The sequence below is a fragment of the Erpetoichthys calabaricus genome, chromosome 15, assembly GCF_900747795.2.
Source record: "Erpetoichthys calabaricus chromosome 15, fErpCal1.3, whole genome shotgun sequence".
NCBI classification, from domain to species: Eukaryota; Metazoa; Chordata; class Cladistia; order Polypteriformes; family Polypteridae; genus Erpetoichthys; species Erpetoichthys calabaricus.
In genome coordinates, this window is record NC_041408.2 from 4,863,406 (window position 1) to 4,885,298 (window position 21,893).

The window sequence follows — 21,893 nt, forward strand, 5'->3', positions numbered from 1 at the left end:
ACTGTGTAGGTGAGCACCAAGGATTTGAAGTTGGTATTTGCTGCTATTGGGAAGCAATGTGGTGATCTGAAAAGAGGAGTGACATTCACCCAGTTTGGCTATCTGCTGAGGCTTGGTAGCGTTAGTGAGGAGTGGGAGTGATCCAGACATGATTAGACCACAACCTCGGACCAGACGTTGGACTGCAAACTGATAAGGCCTGAACTTGTGGATGTTATATAGAGTAATTCTACATGAACGATAGACAGTTGCAGGGTGGTCAGTGACGGATGGCTGGTTATTGATCACCACCCCAAAGTTGCGTACTGACATGATTGATGTTAGTGATCTGGCTGGGCCAATAAGAAGGTCCATCTTGGTCAAGCTGAGCTGGAGGTGCTATTCCTTTATCCCCATGACACAATTTCTAGCTGATATTGTATGGTCCTCTAAAAGGAGCGAGGGATAGAGTGGAGTATCATCAGTGTAGGACTGATATGAGTAATCATGGGAGTGGATGATGGGGCCTAGTGAGGTGGTGTATAGAGAGGGGAAAGGACCCAGCACTCATCCTTGAGACATCACCATGCTTGTCTAATGCACTCTTGGTTCTCTCCTCACCAGGACCACACGGTTAGACCAGGCTGAGAGGTAGGAGTCAAACCATCTGATACCAATCCCAGTAATGCCGAGGTCAGAGTTGGTGGCAACAAAAAATCCGATGAAATCAGGAATCAGGGCTGATCCCATTATGTCCCGTAGGCTTCCTCAAGCGCAGAGTCTTTGGTAGTTGGTACAGTATTGTCTCTTCCTAGTCATTAATAAAGCAGATTCTCATGTGACTCATGTGCCACTTTAATTAGTTATGGTCTGTTTGCCAAGCTCTGTCACATACTGTAGGTTTTGAATACATCTTTCAATGAGTGTTTATGTCAGTATTTTATTTCCGTGTCTTTTTTTTCCAGACCATCGTACGAGGAAACAAGCCGCAGAAGGACGCCGCGATAAATGGATTACTGGAAGAATTTGACAGCATTTCAGTAACACGCTCAAATTCCCTGCGCAAGGAGAGCCCTCCGGCACCCCGGCAACCCAACTCCAATCACGTTCCAGAGCGCCATGAAGAAAATGGCTTTGGTAGTTATTACTCCCGATTCTCATGTGACTTGGAAACCGCCAAGGAAATGCCCGGAGAGTCGAGAGAGAAAACGTTTCTCGAGGGAGACTTTGGGAGGCACTATAGACTGCCAAAGCAAAATGGACATACTGTAAAGCCGAGGGGGGTGGACCCATTTTACCCGGATGCTATGCCCCAAAAGTCTGATTTTTCTAAGCTGCCCCCTGACTACCACACTTACATGGAAGGCAGGATTCGATCAGTTGATTCCCTTGGTGTAAACCGAGACTACTATAGGCCTTCTCTCGGGGGATACTCAAGTGATTATAAAGAACAATCCCAGAACACACCGTCAAGGACTTCAATTCACAGTGAGAGAATTGACTACTCGGACAGTGACTGGGGATACGGACCACCAAGAGAAGACTATGAAAAGCGACCAAAGTCCTCCTACGTAAGCCAGACCAGTCCCCAGCCAGCCATCAGACAGCGATCACGATCGGGATCTGGCCTTCAGGAGCCCAGCTTGCCATATGGGATGGGGGCTTTTAAATCGACACAGCAAGGTCACTGCTACAGCTCCTACACGTACCCTCGTCTCTCTGAAACCGTGATTACCTCAGGGGTTCCAAAGGTAATAATTGTGAGATTTTGCTGTAATTTGACAGTGAGTTTGAAGATCTGCCTCTTATGGGAGTCTTGACTGAATAATTAGGGGGGAGAGAGAGAGAGAGAGAGAGATCTTCAGCTCAGATGTTCAGTCCCATGTGTTTCCTATTTCTGACGTGTGCTTATCTTTCCCAGAGCGTCTATTTAGCAATATATTAGAAAAAAGGGCATGTGAGCCAACGACCTGTGGATTACATAATACGAGTAACGTGAGATTCAGCGACGGATATTTCGATCCACTTTAGTGAATCAGTTCTAGCAGTTTAAGTAAATCCATTCTTTTGCTTTGTTTAGAAATCTGCATATATGGGAAGCCCCAAGTAGCGTGGGGATGGGGTAGCGTGACAGTCCCCTCTGATCACATAACAAATTTATAATTAACAATTTGTACTTTATTTTCAGATAAACATGTTTGTGTATATATACCTGTATAATTCATATTACTGCTTGTTAATTTATATTTAATTCATTACCTGTAAATCTCTCTATTATAAAAAGAAATCTTGGAAGGAGACAAGACGTGATTTTCTCAGAGAGACACTTTCACGTTCCGCGAAATAAGACTTTATACTAAGAGATTTAACCAGGCCCGGGACCAGAAATAAAAGACAAAGAGTAGATGACAATGTAGAACGTGATAAAGAATTCAAAAACATTGGCGTGATACACATGCAGAGCAGGTTAGAGATAATGGAAGTATGAAAATTCGACAGCCTCAAAAAAAATGATAGTAAAGATCGTATTAGCACAAACAAACGGAAATTATTACTCGGTGAAATAACGGAACAGCGAAAAGAGATCGAATATATTGTTTGGATTTAAACTTTAAGTCGGAGGCTTGTAGATTGCCTAATTCGTGTTGCCATCAGGGAAAAGTAGAGTTTCTTCCCAATGAAGAGGCGTATCCGCGAGAATTAAAAAATTTGTCGTTTGGTGAAAGTGAAATCCCGCGAGAGAAAATTTCAAGACTTTATGCAAAGAGATTTGGAAAAGTCCCGCCCACATCTGAAACATTTACAACCACGCACACGGTCAAATCATTTCTCATCTGTGCGAATGCTATTGCTGGTGTTCATTCTAACCCTTTTCCTAATCAGTGACCAGTTTTCGCTGCTAATTAACTCCTTTACCCTTCATTTTACTCGCCGTTTTTAAGCATTCAGTCCTCTGAATTGATTCTTTTCTCCATTAAATGGCAGCCAAACAGAAATGAGACTTGAAACGAGCCAACAGATGACCAGCTCAACTGGGTCTTCAAACTGCAAGCAGTTAAGCATTAAGATGAGAAGCCGATTCTTGCTGTTAATTAAACCCTTTATTTAATTCCACGGCTTGCTGCTGCTCTCATTCTGCCACAGCAGACAATTCCAAAACTTTTTTTTTCTTTTCTAAGACCACCGTCAAAATGTTTAGGGGATCTGAGAGATCAACCTTACAGAGACCATCACCTTTCTTTATTTTCAGATAATGTGGCGAGCTGGCCATGTGGCGGCTTGTTTTGTGTCTCATTATCATTTGGCTGCTAATTAAGGAAAACGAAAGAATAAAGGGGTTTGAATCGAGTTCATTAAAACCAAGGCAAGAGAAATTAATTAGCAGCAAAAACTGGTCACTAATTAAGAAGACTGTTAGAATGAAAACCTGCAGCCACCGCGGCCCTCCAGACCCGGAGTTCGACACCCCTGCTCTAAGGGCACGTGGGCCTCTGCTTCTATCCCTCAGCAGATGGCGCTATTGTGCAAAAATTAAATAAGTAGTAAACCTGACCCAATAATGCAGTGGTTCCCAAACTTGGTCCTGGGGACCCCCAGTGGCTGCTGGTTGTCGTTCCAATCAGATTCACAATCAATGATAATAATCGATAATAACTGATCTTATTTAATTAGCTGGTCTTCTTTTCCTCATCTCTTATCCCACATTCAGAAAATCACGGCAGTATGTTTCTATAAGACATTTAGAGATATTTATGTTTTATTCGAAAGCTTTAAATGCTTAACTCTCTTGTCTTATTTTCTAATTATTTTCCCCTTTATCTTTGTAGTTTGCTGCCTAAAATTTAATCCTGATAGTGACAACATTAGAACACTCTATACAAGAACAGGCCATTCAGCCCAACAAAGGTTGCCAGTCCTGTCCACTTATTTCTTCCAAAAAACATCAAGTCGAGTTTTGAAAGTCCCCAACGTCTCACTGTCTACACACACATTACTTGGTCACTTATTCCAAGTGTCTATCGTTCTTTGTGTAAAGAAAAACTTCGTAATGTTTGTGCGAAATTTACCCTTCACAAGTTTCCAGCTGTGTCCCCGTGTTCTTGATGAACTCATTTTAAAGTCACCGTCTCGATCCACTGGACTAATTCCCTTCATCATTTTAAACACTTCAATCAGGTCTCCTCTTAATCTTCTTTTGTTTAAACTGTATAGGCTCGGCTCTTTTAATCTTTCCTCATAACTCAACCCCTGTAGCCCTGAATCAGCCTAGTCGCTCTTCTCTGGACCTTTTCTGGTGCTGCTATGTCGTTTTTGTAGCCTGGAGACCCAAACTGCACACAGGACTACAGATGAGACCTCACCAGTGTGTTATAAAGCTTGAGCAGAACCTTCTTGGACTTGTACTCCACACATCAAGGCGCTATATAACCTGACATACTCCTTCTTAATGACTTCTGAACATTGTCTGTTAGTTGATAGGTGTTATATTCACTGTGACTCCTAAGTCCTTCTCATAGGGCGTACTTTCGATTTTCAGACCTCCCATTGTGTATTCAGCCCTAACAAGACCCAAACTTAATGCAAGCGATGGGCTCAGCTCTTTTCATCTTTCCTCATAACTCATCCCCTGTAGCCCTGGACTCAGCCTAGTCGCTCTTCTCTGGACCTTCTCTTATGCTGCTATGTCCTTTTTCTCTTAATGGCTTCTGTCTAACAGTTGATAGCTTAGAGTCCACTACGACTCCTAAATACTTCTCATAAGGTGGACTCTCGATGTTCAGACCTGCTATTGTGTATTCAAACCTCACATTTTTTACGTCCTACAAGCAATACTTTATATTTACTGACGTTAAGCTTCATCTGCAATAAATCTCCTCAATACTGTCTGCTGTCCAAGTCCTTTTAGTTACAATGATAATAATTTTATTTATATAGCGCCTTTCCCCTGCTCATTCTGTTAGCCTTCTTAATGACTTCTGAACGCTGTCTGGCAGTTGAGAGTGTCGAGTCCACTACGACTCCCAAGTCCTTCTCACGGGGTGGACTTTTGATTTTCAGACCTCCTATTGTGTATTCAGATCTCACATTCTTTACTTCCTACGTGTCATACTTTACATTCACTGACATTAATTGTCATCTGCCACAAATCTGCCCAAGCCTGTCTGCCCAAGTCCTGTAGTCAGCCCAGTTGCTCTTCTCTGGACCTTTCTGTAGTGCTGTTATGTCCTTTTTGTAACCTGGAGACACAAACTGCACCCAGGACTCCAGATGAGGCCTCACCAGTGTGTTATAAAGCTTGAGCAGAACCTCCTGTGACTTGTACTCCACACATCAAGGCGCTATATAACCTGACACTCTGCTGTTAGCCTTCTTAATGGCTTTTGAACACTGTCAAGAAGTTGATAGCTTAGAGTCCACTACGACTCCTAAATCCTTCTCATAAGGTGGACTCTCAATGTTCAGACCCCCCATTGTGTATTCAAACTTCACATTTTTATTTCCTTTGTGTAATACTTTACATTTACTGACATTAAATTTCATCTGCCACAAATCTGCCTAAGCCCGTCTGCTGTCCAAGTCCTCCTGTGATGATATAACGCAATTAGCAACAAGCAGAGCAGACACCTGGGATGATGAAACCTGCAACTTCTTCAGCGTCAGAACCACTAATTCGGAAATAATGAATTAAATAACCAGAACACCTGGAAAAATTGAATGAAAGTCAGGGTTGTGGTTATTAAATAAAAAAATAATGCATTCCCCATCTAACTGCTTGGTATATTTTAATAAAAATTTACCAAATGTAATGTAGTTTTGTAATTTCTACACTGACTCCAATACACGGAAAGTGGGAAATGATGACTCACTTCATTAGGCCAGGAGTCCAATGAGAAGTGAAAGTTAGTTGGGACAGAAACCTGGAGCCATTGGGGCCGAGTTTGGGAGCCACTGCAGTAGCGTATTGTTAAAATATTAATAGCAAAATCAACTTAGTCAAAATTGTCGAATTTCCGATAATATGCTCAATGCGATTCATTATGTAATGTGAGCGGTGGCAAGGAGGCGGTCGGGTTAAGAGAGAATTGTTGGCGTTCCACCTCGGTAATGCCATTTCAATCACAGTTACCAAACAAAAATAGAAGGCAAAAATGGGTGCAGGCGGTACAACACAAATGACGCTGAGACGACGTCATCCACTGGAACGACTTCAGTGTTCTGTTTAGCTGCTCTTGTCGGACTTGCATCCTGGTCACCTGGCCTGGGCTGCCACTTTTTAAGGCAAAGTGACCGGAAGGGGCGTGGCTTGCTGGGTATGAGTGCCCTCACTGGGCGTCTCCTCTGGGCTGTGAGAAAAAGGGGGCGGATACCATCAGCAACAGCACCCCCTCTTGTCCCAGAGTGGTAATGCACACCTCAGTCGAGCTTGTCGAGAGACCCCTGAACGCACATTTGTGACAGCAGGACAGTGATTCCATTTTGGAGTGTCTGAAACTGTCTTTGTGGCTGGTGCCACTAGCCTGTTTATGGGATGCTCGGGCAGACACTTCAACACTGAAGAGGTCTTGACATATTTTTGCTCAGGTGTGGTGCTGAGAAGAGGTGGAAAACTAGCAGCAGAAAAAGCTGTGATCGGGTGAAGAGACATAGATAAAAAAAATAAAGCAAAGATCAAAAACCCGGGGACGTAGAGTGCCTGAGGATTATGGTGAATGAAGAAAGACCAGGAGATGAGCTAAACGCCTCATGAGTGCATAGGGTCAAAAGGCAGGAGGCAGAATGTTAATACGCCACCAAAACCAAAGGGCAAAACGAGAGTCAACGTCAAGAGGGAATGAAGATCCCAACCAGAAAATCCAAACCTGACGCTAGCAACTACTTCTTCATGAGTTATTAAATGTAGACTGAAAATCCATCCATTCATCCATTTTCCAACCCGCTGAATCCAAACACAGGGTCACGGGGGTCTGCTGGAGCCAATCCCAGACAACACAGGGCACCAGGCAGGAAGCAATCCCGGGCAGGGTGCCGACCCACTGCAGTAGACTGAAAATGTCCATTTCAAATGAAATGTACAACACGATAAAGTGTGCAGAAAGTGAAGGGGTCTGGATACTCTGTGGTCCTAACACTGAAGTCAATTTAAAAAGCCTGTGGTTCTACTGGCCTTCCTTTAATTTACATGGCGGATAACGTTCTACTGAAAATCTAACCTTCTGAAAAGAGCCTTCCTGCCAGGTGATCGGAGCCAAATGTAATATCTTTATTTTCAGTGAATTTCCTTGCTGTCTACTCAGCCATTTTGTCAGTTTATGGGTCATTGGTCTCCCTGCGCTGACCTTGGGAATTTCAGACCAGATGGGGCTTCCAGAGCCTGAAGGGCAGACTCCATTGAGCACAATAAGAAATCATCACTGTGAAGTTGCTTATTTCCTAATGGGTTTATTTCGACCATAAATGGAAAAAAAATAGAAGTCCTCATTATTTAGTTCGTGTCGTTAGACGTTCTGAACTGAAGTATACAATCGACGCAAAGTCAGCACTCTAAAAACGGTGCAGACGGGAGAAAAAGGGACACTTTAGTGGAAAAGGTGCCATTGAAAGTACCCCAGTGAACGTTCACGTTCTGTCCTAATAATCGGTGACGTATCGGCACACACACACTGGTTTAATAAAATCAGTCAGATTCCTTATTTAAGCAATTAAATAACCCGCCCTCACGCCAAACATAATACAGATGTACGTATGTTTGACTTTCTCTAAAGTTCACCTTCCTTGTCTGATTCACAACATCATTATAAATGTTAACACAACGAATGCACTCAGGGAGCCCTTTTCACACTTCTCTTCTTTATCTTCTTCCGGGAGACGTTGTCGATGTGTAAACTCTCTTCCAGTTCTCCGATCCACAATAGCCAAACAATTGTGTCTGTCTTTGGTCAAATATACAGGGAGATTCACTCAAATGAGGCCCCGAATATTCTGTAATAATCTGAACGAAACAACGTGCGATGTGCTCCTCAGTATATGGAGTTTCGAACAAGCTGGGATGGCCCAGCGTCGGAGCGATGAGGTGGGTGCCGGACAGCCGTCACAACGTTTAACCTCCATGGAGTGCATAGCGCGTACCCCTTCACTCAATCACTCGACTTCTCATCAGGATGGTGGTCTACTGTATTGAGCCACGCGTCGTCATGTTGCGAACCTATCAGGTCATTAATTTGTTTAAGCGATGTCAGAATCAACTGGATGATCGTGAGTTAACGGAAGGTTAAAGTTTGTCCACTGCCATGCCTACACCTTGTAGCTGGAACAACTTTGTCATCCTACTGACATAAAAATTGACTTTTGAAAGGGCAAATGGTCGTCTCAAAGTTAATGTGTGAGAGTCGGCAATGAGTTGAGGTCAAGTTTGTCGTTAATAATGGAAATCGAGCAACGCGTTAACATGAAATTTTGTTTCAAATTGCAAAAAGCTCAGGAAACTCATCAGATGTTAAAATTGGTTTATGGTGACACTACACGGACGATTAAGACCGTTTACAAGTGGTTTGATCGATTTCGTTTTATTTTGTTTACTGTGCTCATGATAATTACTTCTGACTAATCGGTACGAGAAAATCTTCACATATGAGGTGTGATCAAAAAGTACGCTGAATGTTAATGCAGACCACCATCCAAGAGCAATGCAGAACAATGCAATGCCGGTTCTGACAGGTCCATCCCAGAGCCGAGTTTGTGACTTGTTTGATACTATCAGTCGTTTGTGAGCCACTGTTGAGTTCAAGTTTGTCGTTAATAATGGATATCGAGCAACGTATTCACATGAAATTTTGTTTCAAATTGCAAAAAGCTCAGGAAACTCATCAGATGTTAAAATCAGTTTATGGTGACACTGCACTGACAATTAAGACCGTTTACAAGTGGTTTGATCGATTTCGTAATGGATCTGACTCAGTTCAAGACGAGAAAAGATCAGGACGTCCTTCAACATCAATAACCAAGGAAAATGTTGGAACGGGTTCATTCTTCATCGTGACAACGCTTCTTGTCACACATCCCTTCTAGTATGACAGTTTCTGTCGAATAAAGACATTACGCTGTGTCCGCATCCACCTTATTCGCCGGATCTGGCACCGTGCGACTTCAGGCTGTTCCCTAAATTGAAAATGACCACGAAAGGCAAAACGATTTCAATCCATTGAGGACATCCAGGCAGACATGACAGCCCAACTAAAGACACTCTCGAAAGGAAACTTCCAGAACTGCTTCGGCAAGTGGCAGGAGTGTTGGGATTAAGTGTATTCGAAGTGGAGGAGGAGAGGATTCTGAGGGTGACTAGTAGTTGTAAATCTTTTACTGCAATAAACGTTTCTTTTTTAAAACATTCACCGTATTTTTTGATCACACCTCGTATGATGTACTATGTAACGTGTATTGATGTCTAGTTATGTAAGGCGTTGAGCTTTTTGGGGTTCCCTTCCATTTTTACACTCAACATCACCTACCTTGTAGGCCATTTTCGGAGCATATTTTCATAAATATTTATCATAGTAAGCCAAGAGGAGTCTTCAGCAGTACTGATCAGAAAGATGTGAACCTGACCCCTCATGGCATATATTTGTGAATTTCCCATTGGGATTAATAAAGTATCTATCTATCTATCTATCTATCTATCTATCTATCTATCTATCTATCTATCTATCTATCTATCTATCTATCTATCTATCTATCTATCTATCTATCTATCTATCTATCTATCTATCTATCTATCTATAAGGGGTCCAAGTCACTCCTTTTCACAAAACTGCAAAAAAATGGAAATCGGTTATATAGGCACGTGGAGTGTTGTTAATTGTGAATGTGAGGCTGCTGATTACGTCTATGATTATATTTTCGATATTTGATTGGTCCCTGCCCTCTAAGAGCCCCTCCCAGAAAGTTAAAAATCGCAAATTTCAAACCACACAAAGCATGTGCGGAATCGTTTTAGACTATTTCAAGGTCACCGATTATGAATATGACGTTATTTTTGACTTTCCATCCTTTATTAGCTCTCTATGGACCTCAATAAATGACAAATTTCCAATAAAATTGAGAAAATTTAGATTTTAAACATTTAAATATTTCAAATGAAGTCAATCCTTACATTTCTTATGAATACCTAAGCTTCGGGTTACGTACTGAATAAGGAAACTGCAAACTGTGGGTAAACGGGACATTCCAGTAATTTTTATTTTTAATGATTTTGCAAAAAAGTTCTAAAATTCTGTTTTCGCTTTATTATTCTGAGGTATTGACTGTCACTTAGTGTTTGAAAAACTGAATTTAAATGATTTTAGCACAAGGCTACAAAATGCGAATAAAGTGAAGGAGTCCTAAAATTCTCTGAATATATAATTGTGTATAAATAAGGGAAATCCAGGGTGTTCTAAATCAGCTTAGTGCAGTTTCTTATATTTTTGTGCCCCCGCTCCCCCTGATCCGCTACTGCTTGACTCAAACACACATTGCCTCTGTGGTCACAAGAGCAGCTACTGATGTGCCATCTGTGCCCTGTCAGAACTGTCATCTCTAATTGTGTCACGGTCACTGGCGCAGCTGTCCAAATGCTGACACAAGCCTATTGCTGGCACCTTCTTCCCAATCTTTGCTGAGGAATGCAGCTTTCTTTCCCAACCGATTTATTTTTCCTAAATCAGTAGAGTTTATAAAAAAGAAAGTGAATCTGGGAATATTTAACTTTCTTTACTGTACTTATTCATTTCTTCATATATTTCTTAATTATTTATTGACTTTATCTTTTCAGGATGTACAGGGTAGTGGAGTACCAGAGCCCATCCTGGCACCACTGGCTTCAGTACTGGATGCCAGTCCCTCACAGGGCACACGCATTCCATGTTAGACTAATTTAAATTCAACAAACCAGAAGACCAAAGTAAATCCATCCACTCATCCATCCATTATCCAACCCGCTATATCCTAACACAGGGTCACGGGGGTCTGCTGGAGCCAATCCCAGCCAACACAGGGTACACAAAAAAATTATTCCCACGTGGGCAAACAAGCAAACTCCAGATGGGAATAACTGGGCTAAATCTGAACCCTTTGTTCTAGGGTTGTGAGGCGGCAGTGCTAACACTGCTTTAATATGACAACCCACCATAATAAAAGGACAGGTGTCTGTGTATCTGTGTGTCTTTCTGGTTACTGTGTCCTTGTCTTTCCAACAGATGACGCATCCCAAACATTTGTAATAATGCAATTTATTTCTGCGGATATTTGTGATGCACCATCTGTTGGAATGACAAATTTAATGCATTTTATTACTACATGCATTACAAAACAAATTCCATCAGATGGTGCACTGCAAGCATTAATTTTGAGGTCAACATTGATTAGTTAGATTTTAACCCATCTTAGTCAAGTAGCTCATCTAGCATAATATAATATACTAGCTGTGTGAGCCCATGCTGTAAAAAGCCAGGGGTCCTAGAAACTATTAAAATAGTCAGAAAAAAAAACTGAAATGTAGAGATGTCAGGTAATTGAAAGGAACTCCTTTGGGCATCTCCCTCCTAGGAGGATTCGTTTTGCCGACGTGCTCGCCTCGCTTGTGCATTAGCGGCGGGAGGAAAAGTAAAAGGGGATACCGTTTTGCTGATGTGCTTGCCTCGCTTCTGTATTAGCGGCTAAGCGAGTGACTCTTTGTTCGGAGGTTTCATTTTGCCGACGTGTTGGCTTTGTTTGTGTATCCTCGGAAGTGAAGCCCTTAGCCCGACTCCACCTCTCACTTCTGGGCCGGACAGATAGACAGACACACTTCCACATGTAGACGTTAATATAATATAATATAATATAATATAATATAATATAATATAATATAATATAATATAATATAATATAATATAATATAATATAATATAATGGGCAGCATGGTGGAAAAGCTGTAACTCTCATGCCTCACACTAAGGAGTAAGGAGGAAACCCACACATACATGAAGAGAGCATTCAAATTCCACACAGGGAGATCTTGGGACATGAACACTGACCTCCTTGTTGGAAGGCAGCAGTGCACAAAGAATATAATATAATATAATATAATATAATATAATATAATATAATATAATATAATATAATATAATATAATATAATATAATATAATATACATCCATCATCCAACCCGCTATATCCTAACTACAGGGTTACGGGGGTCTGCTGGAGCCAATCCCAGTCAACACAGGGCACAAGGCAGGAAAGAAACCCCAGGCAGGACGCCAGCCCACCGCAGGGCACACACACACACACACCAAGCACACACTAGGACCAATTTAAGATCACCAATGCACCTAACCTGCATGTCTTTGGACTGTGGGAGGAAACCCACGCAGACATGGGGAGAACATGCAAACTCCACACAGGGAGGACCCGGAAAGCGAACCCTGGTCTCCTAACTGCGAGGCAGCAGCGCACTGCACCACCGTGCCACCCTATAATATAATATAATATAATATAATATAATATAATATAATATAATATAATATAATATAATATAATATAATATAATATAATATAATATAATATAATATAATATAATATAATATAATAATAGCAAGAAGACATAGTAGTATGATATTTAGTCCCGCTCGGCTCAGATCTTGACTGAAGTGCTGTCTGTGTGGAGTCTGCATGTTCTCTCCATGTCAGTCCAGTCCAGGATTTTTGGTGGGGGTCTGTGTTTTTTTTTTCATCATTGTATTGGCAACTCTACACTAGATAGATAGATAGATAGATAGATAGATAGATAGATAGATAGATAGATAGATAGATAGATAGATAGATAGATAGATAGATAGATAGATAGATAGATAGATAGATAGATAGATAGATAGCGTAGTTGGCAGGAATAGATAGATAGATAGATAGATAGATAGATAGATAGATAGATAGATAGATAGATAGATAGATAGATAGATAGCGTAGTTGGCAGGATTAGATAGATAGATAGATAGATAGATAGATAGATAGATAGATAGATAGATAGATAGATAGATAGATAGATAGATAGCGTAGTTGGCAGGATTAGATAGATAGATAGATAGATAGATAGATAGATAGATAGATAGATAGATAGATAGATAGATAGATAGATAGATAGATAGATAGATAGATACTTTATTAATCCCAAGGCCTGTGGGAGTAAGCATGGGTGACTGTCCCCTGCATTGGACTGGCACCTCGCCTGGCGTTTGGTCCCTGCCTCACTCCCGATCCTGCCAGGATCAGCTGACAATCCTTAAATGTATGATGAGGGTTTGAAAATGCATGGAGGAGGTCATCTGTGCAGCTTGGTGGGAGAGATGTCCTGATTATCTGCTCCCTCACATCACCAGACACACCGACTCTGTGGTGTCCTTTCTCTCTGTGTGACTTTTTCATGTTCTGGGGTTTCTCTTCACACTTCTGTTTCTACCAACCTGCTAAAGGCTGGCATGTTAGTTTAACTGGCACCTCGATGTGGGATGGACTGCACTTTCTTGGACCAGAGCCTGTTCTCTTTTGATGCCCCAGTACTGCCAGGATTAGCTCTGGCCCTGTGATTCTGTAATGGAGACAGTGTGTTCAGGAGGATGATGATCTATTAATAATACACATCTTTTCTTTTTCTTTTTTGCAATAGTGTGCTCCTTTCTTTAGCTTATGATTGGCGAGTGTTTTCTGGTGAGGCACATCAGCAGCTTTCTCATGGGCTCACTGGCTGATTTTAAGCCCTTCTTTATAGAAGCCAGCACACCAAAAATCTGTTCTCACACAATTGTGCCTTTCTTATTCTTTAGAAAGAAAGCCCCTTTATGGATGGGAAGCTCTCAGGCATTGTCGACAGCAGAGGACTCGGCGACACAATGTGTTCTACTGCAGATTATAGTGACAAATTGATGTTGCAGCCCCCTTCTTTTTTTTTGCCGTCTTAGCATAAAATGGCCAAATGATGTTCCACTGCAGAATTCAATTTCACAGCTCAGTTGGATTCTTGATTACACTGCCAAATTCAGATTAATGTGCATTTAACTAACATGGATCAGGGGACTGCTGGCTGACAGCCAGTGCCAGTGCTCACAATTGATAGCAGTGTGGAGTTTATGCCCTGTCCATCCCCAAGCACCACTAGTGAAATTGATTGATTAAAGGAATCCACGGCAGTAATTTATTTACAGCCCTCAAACACCGAGGAGCTAAGCCTGCAGTTCTCCTTGGGGACTCCTCGAGCCCGATCGTCGGCTATTTAGGAGACTTTGCATGTTCTGTCACAAGGAATTTGTGTTATGGAGGTGTGGCAGAAGTAATTTAATTTCGTGCCGCGACTCGATTTCACTTTTTATAATCTATCAAAATCTGGATGACTCCCAGAAACAAGGCCGTTTTTATTGCTCAGTGTCACTGTAGAGATGGAATGGCAGCATTCGATTCTTCTAATTACGTTTAGCATTTGTACAGTTATGATGTAGGATATTGTACACACACACAAACAGGCTTTTATTATTTAGCTGATGAAACAAACGTTTGAATGAATATTTGACCTCCCCTTCCTTTTTTATACCGGTACCACTTTACCAAGAGCCTCCCAGTATGACTCTGAACTCAAATTCCGACCCCCAGTGCCAATATAAAGAGCGTTCACACCCTCAGTAGTCTTCAGGATTTATTAGGTGTGCTCAGGAACCAATGAGGTCCTTTACGACGTGGAGCCCCGGGCCCTTATCCCGTGTCGCGTTCCCACCGCACACCAGGAATGTAATGCGAAATTTGTGATGTGCCAAAAAGAGTGATGTGGAGGCACGTTTGGGACTCCACGGGAGGAGAACTCTCCATACCCCCAACTCCAGCCTTGTCGCTTCCATGTGCTGTATTGGTACGGCGCAGCAGGGATGCGGCTATGAAGAGCGATTCGTTGTGAAGTGCCGCGAGCGACTGAGAGTTTGCAGGGAGAGAGAGAGGTACGTAGTGTATCATATGTGCATAACGAATTCACGGACTGACATGCCTCTATTTGTCTTATGTTTCAGACAGATTACGAGAGAGCACAGAGGGACATAAGCCCGCAGTTGCCTGGAGCAGAGACCTACCCAAGGGGCCCAATGAAACTACCTCAGACTCAGACCAAGACTGGCTACCCAAGCAGTTATCACCATCCCTCGACTTATCATAAGCCTTCTCCGTATCACACTTCCTCTGCCCAGCCCAGTCCACAGTATAGCGGCCACGGAGCTTATTCCCAGCCCTCCTCCCCGTACATTCCGCCTGGTTCGTATCCTCCACCCAGCTGGGGATCTTCTTCAGATCAGCAGCCCTCCCGGGTATCTCACGAACAGTTCAGGGCAGCCCTTCAGCTGGTAGTTAATCCTGGGGACCCTCGAGAGTATCTCGACAACTTCATCAAGATCGGAGAAGGCTCCACTGGCATCGTATGTATCGCCACCGAAAAGCACACGGGAAAGCAAGTTGCGGTGAAGAAAATGGACCTCCGGAAGCAGCAACGGAGAGAACTGCTTTTTAACGAGGTGTGCCCTTCTTTGTAGTCATTTCTTGAATTTCACCCTTTACTCTTCCCTCGAGTTTATAATTCTTTTTTATTCCTCGGTACCAAATAGTAAAGAAAGAATGATAACTGAAGTTAAGAAAGGTAGCCGCGATGGTGTAGTAGGCAGGAATGCCACCTCACCTCGTTTGTGCCCTGTTTCATTAGAAAACCCCAGGGACGTCTTTTACTGAATTGGCTTTTCAGTGGTTTTGTTACGAATTGAGACCAGTTTGCTCATTTTTTTGCCTGCAAATACATTTTTCCCGTTCCCCTATTGTGTTTAATGGAAGGCTTTTGTAGTAATTTTTACATTTCATAAATTTAATTTGAGTTACTTTATGGTTTTGTACTCTTCAGATTCTGTTTTGAAGGTTTTTGTATCATTTCGATTCATTTTGAGGAAGTTTATTCTTCATTTCCCGTCTCATTCTTTGTTTACATGACACAGTATGAGCAAGTGGTAGAAACTTAGCAATAATTATTTTGACTACAGTGTCCTGGTTTTGTATTTTTGATGTATGCTTTTGTGTTTTTGAACGCTGGCCTGCCTCCTGACTTTTTGATTTTGTTTGGTGCAAACATCCTTTGGCGTTTCCTGGCAGTTCCTAAGCAGTTGTTTTTACCTACATGTGAGAAGGATTTTGGAGTCGAGGTGGACTTGTAACTATCCACATCCAGAGAGTCTTCAGAATATTAGGACAATCTAACTGTCACAGTCTAAGAGGTGTAACGTACACGATAGAAAACATTCGACAACAACAAGTCCTTAATTCCCGCAAAACAACATGACATTGAGTTTTGAAGGCTCCAAAAGTCCTCCTGTCTACCACACTACTTGATAACTTATCAGACCTTCAAAACTCGACTTGACGTTATTTTAGAAGAATTAAGTGAATAGGACTGGTGAGCTTTGTTGGGGTGGATCACCGGTTCTCGTCTAAATCTTGTAATGCAGCGTTTCTCAACCTTTAAGTATTTGTGACCCGAGTTTTCATAACAGTTTTAATCGTGCACCCCCCTAATGTTTTTTTGAAACCCTAATAAAATTTATTCCTATATTTTTTGCTGCCGATACACCGCTACAAGTTTAAAATTTCCCTACGAATAGTGAAATTACGCCACATATGGCAACATTCGCGCCTCCTTTTTTGTTACCCCACAGTTTGAGAACCGCTGTTCTAATGTTCAAATGTTCTAATATTCTAATGTTAGAGAGTTCTAAAGTTGTCCTAATGTTCTAAAAATATTTAAATGTTCTAGAGTTGTTCTAATGTTTGAGAATAGGCCATTCAGCCCCACAAATCTCGACAGGCCTAGCCACTTAATTCTTCTAAAATAACGTCAAGTCGAGTTTTGAAAGTCCCTAAAGTCCTACTGTCCACCACACTACTTGGTCGCTTATTCCAAGTGTCTACGGTTTTCTGTGTGTGAAGAAAAACTTCCCAATTTTGTGCACAATTTACCCTTAAGAAGTTTCCAACTGTCTTCTTGTTGAAACAGACATAAGTTATCAAGTCGTGTAGTAGACAGGAGGACTTTCAGGACCTGCAAAACCCCACTTGGCGAGCTTTGTTGGTCTGAATGGCTTGCTCTTGTCCAATTTTTTCTAATGTTCTTCTGTGTGCATTACACCTCATAGATTGTGATACAGTCATATGAAAAAGTTTGGGAGCCCCTCTCAGCCTGCATAATAATTGACTCTCCTTTCAACAATAAAGCTAACAGTGGTATGTCTTTCATTTCCTAGGAACATCTGAGTACTGCGGTGTTTTACGAACAAAGATTTTTAGAGACGCAGTATTTAGTTGTATGAAATGAAATCAAATGTGACAGACTGCCTGTGCACAAATGTGGGTCCCCTTGTCACTGTGCTGATTTGAATGCCTGTCACTGCTCAGTGCTGATTGGTTGATGAGCTTGTCAAGCCTTAAACTTCATAGACCGGTGTGTCCCATCATGAGATATAAAGGTATTTAAGGTGGTCAATTACAAGTTGTGCTTCCTTCCCTTTGACTCTCCTCTGAAGAGTGACAGCATGGGATCCTCAAAGCAACTCTCCAAAGACCTGAAAACAAAGATTGTTGAGTCTACTGGTTTAGGGGAAGGCTACACAAAGCCATCTCAGAGGTTTAAACTGTCAGTTTCTGTAACTGTAAGGAATGGAATCAGGAAATGGAAGGCCACGGGCACAGTTGCTGTTAAACCCAGCAGGTCTGGCAGGCCAAGACAAATACAGGAGCGGCATATGGGAAGGATTGTGAGAATGGTGACAGACAACCCACAGATCACCTCCAAAGACCTGCAAGAACATCTTGCTGCAGATGGCGTATCTGTACATCATTCTACAATTCAGTGCAATTTGCAAAAAAGAACGTCTGTATGGCAGGGTGATGAGAAAGAAGCCCTTTCTGCACTCACGTCACAAACAGAGTCGCTTGTTGTATGCCAATGCTCATTTAGACAAGTCAGATTCATTTGAGAACAAAGTGCTTTCGACTGATGAACAACAAATGGAGTTATTTGGTCAGAACAAAAAAAGCTTTGCATGGCGGAAGAAGAACACCGCATTCCAAGAAAAACACCTGCTACCTACTGTCAAATTTGGTGGAGGTTCCATCATGCTGTGGGGTGGGCTGTGTGGCTAGTTCAGGGACTGGGGCCCTTATTAAAGTCGAGGGCCAGATGAATTCAACCCAATATCAACAAATTCTTCAGGATAATGTTCAAGCATCAGTTACAAAGTTGAAGTTACGCAGGGGTTGGATATTCCAACAAGACAATGACCCAAAACACAAAGGCATTCATGCAGTGGGAGAAGTAGAATGTTCTGGAATGGCCGTCACAGTCCCCTGACTTGAATATCATCGAAAATCTGTGGGATGATTTGAAGCAGGCTGTCCATCAAATTGAACTGAACTGGAGAGATTTTGTATGAAGAATGGTCAACAATACCTCCATCCAGAATCAGACACTCATCAGAGGCTATAGGAGGACAGCGTCTAGAGGACAAAAGGAGGCTCAACTAAGTATTGGTGTCATATCTCTGTTGGGGTGCCCACATTTATGCACCGGTCTAATTTTGTTATGATGCATATTGCATATTTTCTGTTAATCCAATAAACTTAATGTCACTTCTGAAATCCTACTGTTACCATAAGGCATGTCAGATATTAAAAGGAAGTTGCTACTTTGAAAGCTCAGCCAATGAGAAACAAAAATCCAAAGAATTAAGAGGGGTTCCCAAACTTTTTCATATGACTGTAGTTGTAAGCTCGACAATTGTCTGTAAATTTGATATTAACATAAAGATGAACGTGTCGGACCTCACAGGAGGTCCTGCTGTATGTTATGACCCTTAGATTAGATTAGATTAAGCAAGGATAAAATGGATCTGATGATATCGAAACTCACAAAATTCTTTTGCCTCTGATGGACATCTACACATTTATAAGAGCCTAAAGAAGAAACGGGCACCTGCCTGGACTTTGGACATTAAATGTCCGATCTTATATATAAAGTAACTTGTGCGTCCCCAGGTCGCTGATGGACACGTTGGTTTCAGTTGCATTTCATGTCTCTCACTCCTTTCTCCACTGTGTTCAGTTCTGTGGTGCTTTCACTTGCAGGTAGTGATCATGAGAGATTACCACCATGAGAACGTCGTGGACATGTACAACAGCTATCTGGTTGGAGATGAGCTATGGGTTGTGATGGAATTTTTAGAAGGAGGTGCTTTGACAGATATCGTAACTCACACCAGGTAAGCACACCCTGTCAGTTATTGCAGTGGTCCCCAACCTTTTTGACACCAAGGACCGCTTTTATAAAAGCAAATTTTTCCAGGGAATTTGGGGTGGGTTCGTACGGCAGTTTTATACACAATATACATTACATTTCTATCGTAATAGAAATTATACAATTTATCATAATGTAGAATCAGTGGGAGCCCTGAACTTGTTTTCCTGCAACCAGATGATCCCATCTTGGGACGATGGAAGACAGTGACAAGCGAAGTGTGTTGCTTATGTTCTAGTCACTGAAGAAAAATGCTACCTCACAAAGATAGGATGTTGGAAATGGAAGTAAACTTTTCAGTGCTTTTGTGGCAACCTCAGGATATTCCGCCTTGACTTTAATCCAAAACGTATGGGGATTTGAAGTTGTCTCAAACATACTTTTAATGCCACCAACATTTGCAACCTCAAGCAGTTGATCCTCTTCAAGCACAGACAAAGTTGATTCACCTGGCTTATTCACAAATGGGTCATGGATCCATTCCTCCCCATTTCGGGGGTCTTTTGTAGTTGGGAAACAATGCTCAAACTCTGTTGAAAGCTGAGATAGGTGATCAGACACCAGCTGGGAGAAAGTAGGCCCTGGCTTGGTATCTTTAACAACCTCTGCTAACGTTTGAATCGTATCAAAAATCCCAATGTCCACTCGTCGGCCCCATAAATCAAGTTTGGCTTTGAATGCAGCCACCTCATCTGCCAGCTTGAACACAGTGGTCATTCTTCCCTGAAGTGACAGATTAAGTTCATTGAGCAGGCTCAATATGTCACACAAGTGGGCAAGTTTTGTGACCCATTCTGCATCGCTAAAATGTGCTGCTAGTGGTGAGTGTTTTTCTGAAACAAATCTCTGGAGCAGCTCTCGTAACTCAAAAAACTCTGGTCAGTGATCTGCCGTTAGAAAGCCATCTCACTTCTGCGTATAAGAGAAGACGAGTGTGCTCACTGCCCAAACTCTGCCCCTGTGCCTTTACGCACAACCCGTCACAGCTCCACACACGCCGGCTGCTTCCTTCAAGATGGTATCTGCAGCTGCTAACTGCTTCCCTTCCTGCTGTCACCACCAACCAGGTGCCCCATCTCCCTTCCTCCGGGTATCTTCTGCCTCTGCCACACATGCTGCTGCTCCACTGCTGCCTCCTCCAGCCTGGTGGGATACTGAGTCTGCAGGGTGGGTAAAGGTGGGGTGCCCAATAGTGCCTGTATGCCTGTAGTGCAACTACGGGTAAAACTCAGTTACAACGAACTGCCAGGGACTTAAAAAATATTTTGTTGTAATGAGATTCAGTATTTGTCACTATGGTGCTTTCTTAAACTTGCGTCCAGATGTTTCAATAGCTTCTTTCACGTTAATTTTAATCTCCTCCTGTCTACAAGTTATGCTGACGAGAATTTTTCTCAGCATTTCCTTGCGATCAGTGCAGGATTTACGTATAAGCTACACAAGCTATAGCTTAGGGCCCCCGCCTTCTTGGGGGCCCCCAAAACAAATTGTCCGAGTGAGCAATTGTCATATATACTTAAATATACTACAGCATTATTTGTCCCAATCAGGCCCGGCCTTAGGCATAGGCGAAGTAGGCGACCGCCTAGGGCCCTGGCGTCCGGGGGGCCCCGGATCGACTCCTTGGTCTAATTTTCACGCATCTCACAGAGCTTCCAGGGGGGCTCTGGACCCCCTTTTCGCCTAGGGCCCCATAATACCTAAGACCGGGCCTGCTTGCGATAATACACTTTCAGGGTTGCAAATGATACCCAAACCCAATGGCTGAAGCACTGCCATGCAATTGGGTGGGAGGAATTCAACGTGAACATTACCTAACTGCGGAAGCATGTTGTGGGTGGCTCAGTTACCAATCAGAAGCTGAATCATCCTTTTCTTCTTCTTCATATTGTGTGGTTTCTGAACTCTTTTGGGATCCCCCAAAACGGGAACGTCACGCTGAAGTGCTTCCCGAAGCGCGATTGCCCCGTCTGTGGAAGATTGTTTGTCCGCAACAGCGGGCTCACAGCGGTGCCGTGAAGCGCCACAGAAGCAAATCCTAAAAGATCGGGGTCACGCTATAAGTCCCTGTCTTACACCCCAAACACGAGGCTTAGTCTCAGTACATTAGCCAAAAACAGTTTATATTCAGCTTGAAACAGGAACAGCACGGTTATTTATCGTAGCGTGATCTGCTGCTCTCCTATACACAGACACAGCAGTCAGACAGGGTCGTGACCGTGTTAGTGGGCAAGTAATCCTGTTTCCTGCATTTCCAATGTGCCTTGCATCACCCATCGAGATCTTTTCTGTTTGCTTCGGTGCAGAGCCGCAGCAGAGCTGTGAGCCTACTGTTGCCCCGGCAACGGATAAACAGTCTTCCACAGACGCGGCGATCGCACTTCGGGATGCTGTTCGGCGTGTCGTCCACTTGGGGGAGGCCCCAAGAGAGTTTAGAAACCTCACATTTTCTTGAATGAGTGCTGCATTAATAGGAATGTTTCTTGAACGAGCGTCACGGAACCACAGAAAACGGCTTTTTCGCCGTCTTCAAATACAGCAG

General features: G+C 42.6%; 1 protein-coding gene across 3 annotated transcripts in view; it reads left to right on the forward strand.

Moving 5' to 3' along the window:
* Nucleotides 1–21,893, forward strand: part of pak5 (p21 protein (Cdc42/Rac)-activated kinase 5) — a 150,903-nt gene that overhangs the window by 104,014 nt on the left and 24,996 nt on the right. For all 3 annotated transcript variants that reach the window (XM_028820713.2, XM_028820714.2, XM_051919501.1), the window contains 3 exons: nucleotides 945–1,730; nucleotides 15,042–15,536; nucleotides 19,183–19,316. In XM_028820713.2, coding sequence (XP_028676546.1) covers nucleotides 945–1,730; nucleotides 15,042–15,536; nucleotides 19,183–19,316 — 1,415 coding nt within the window. The remainder of the gene's footprint in view (nucleotides 1–944; nucleotides 1,731–15,041; nucleotides 15,537–19,182; nucleotides 19,317–21,893) is intronic.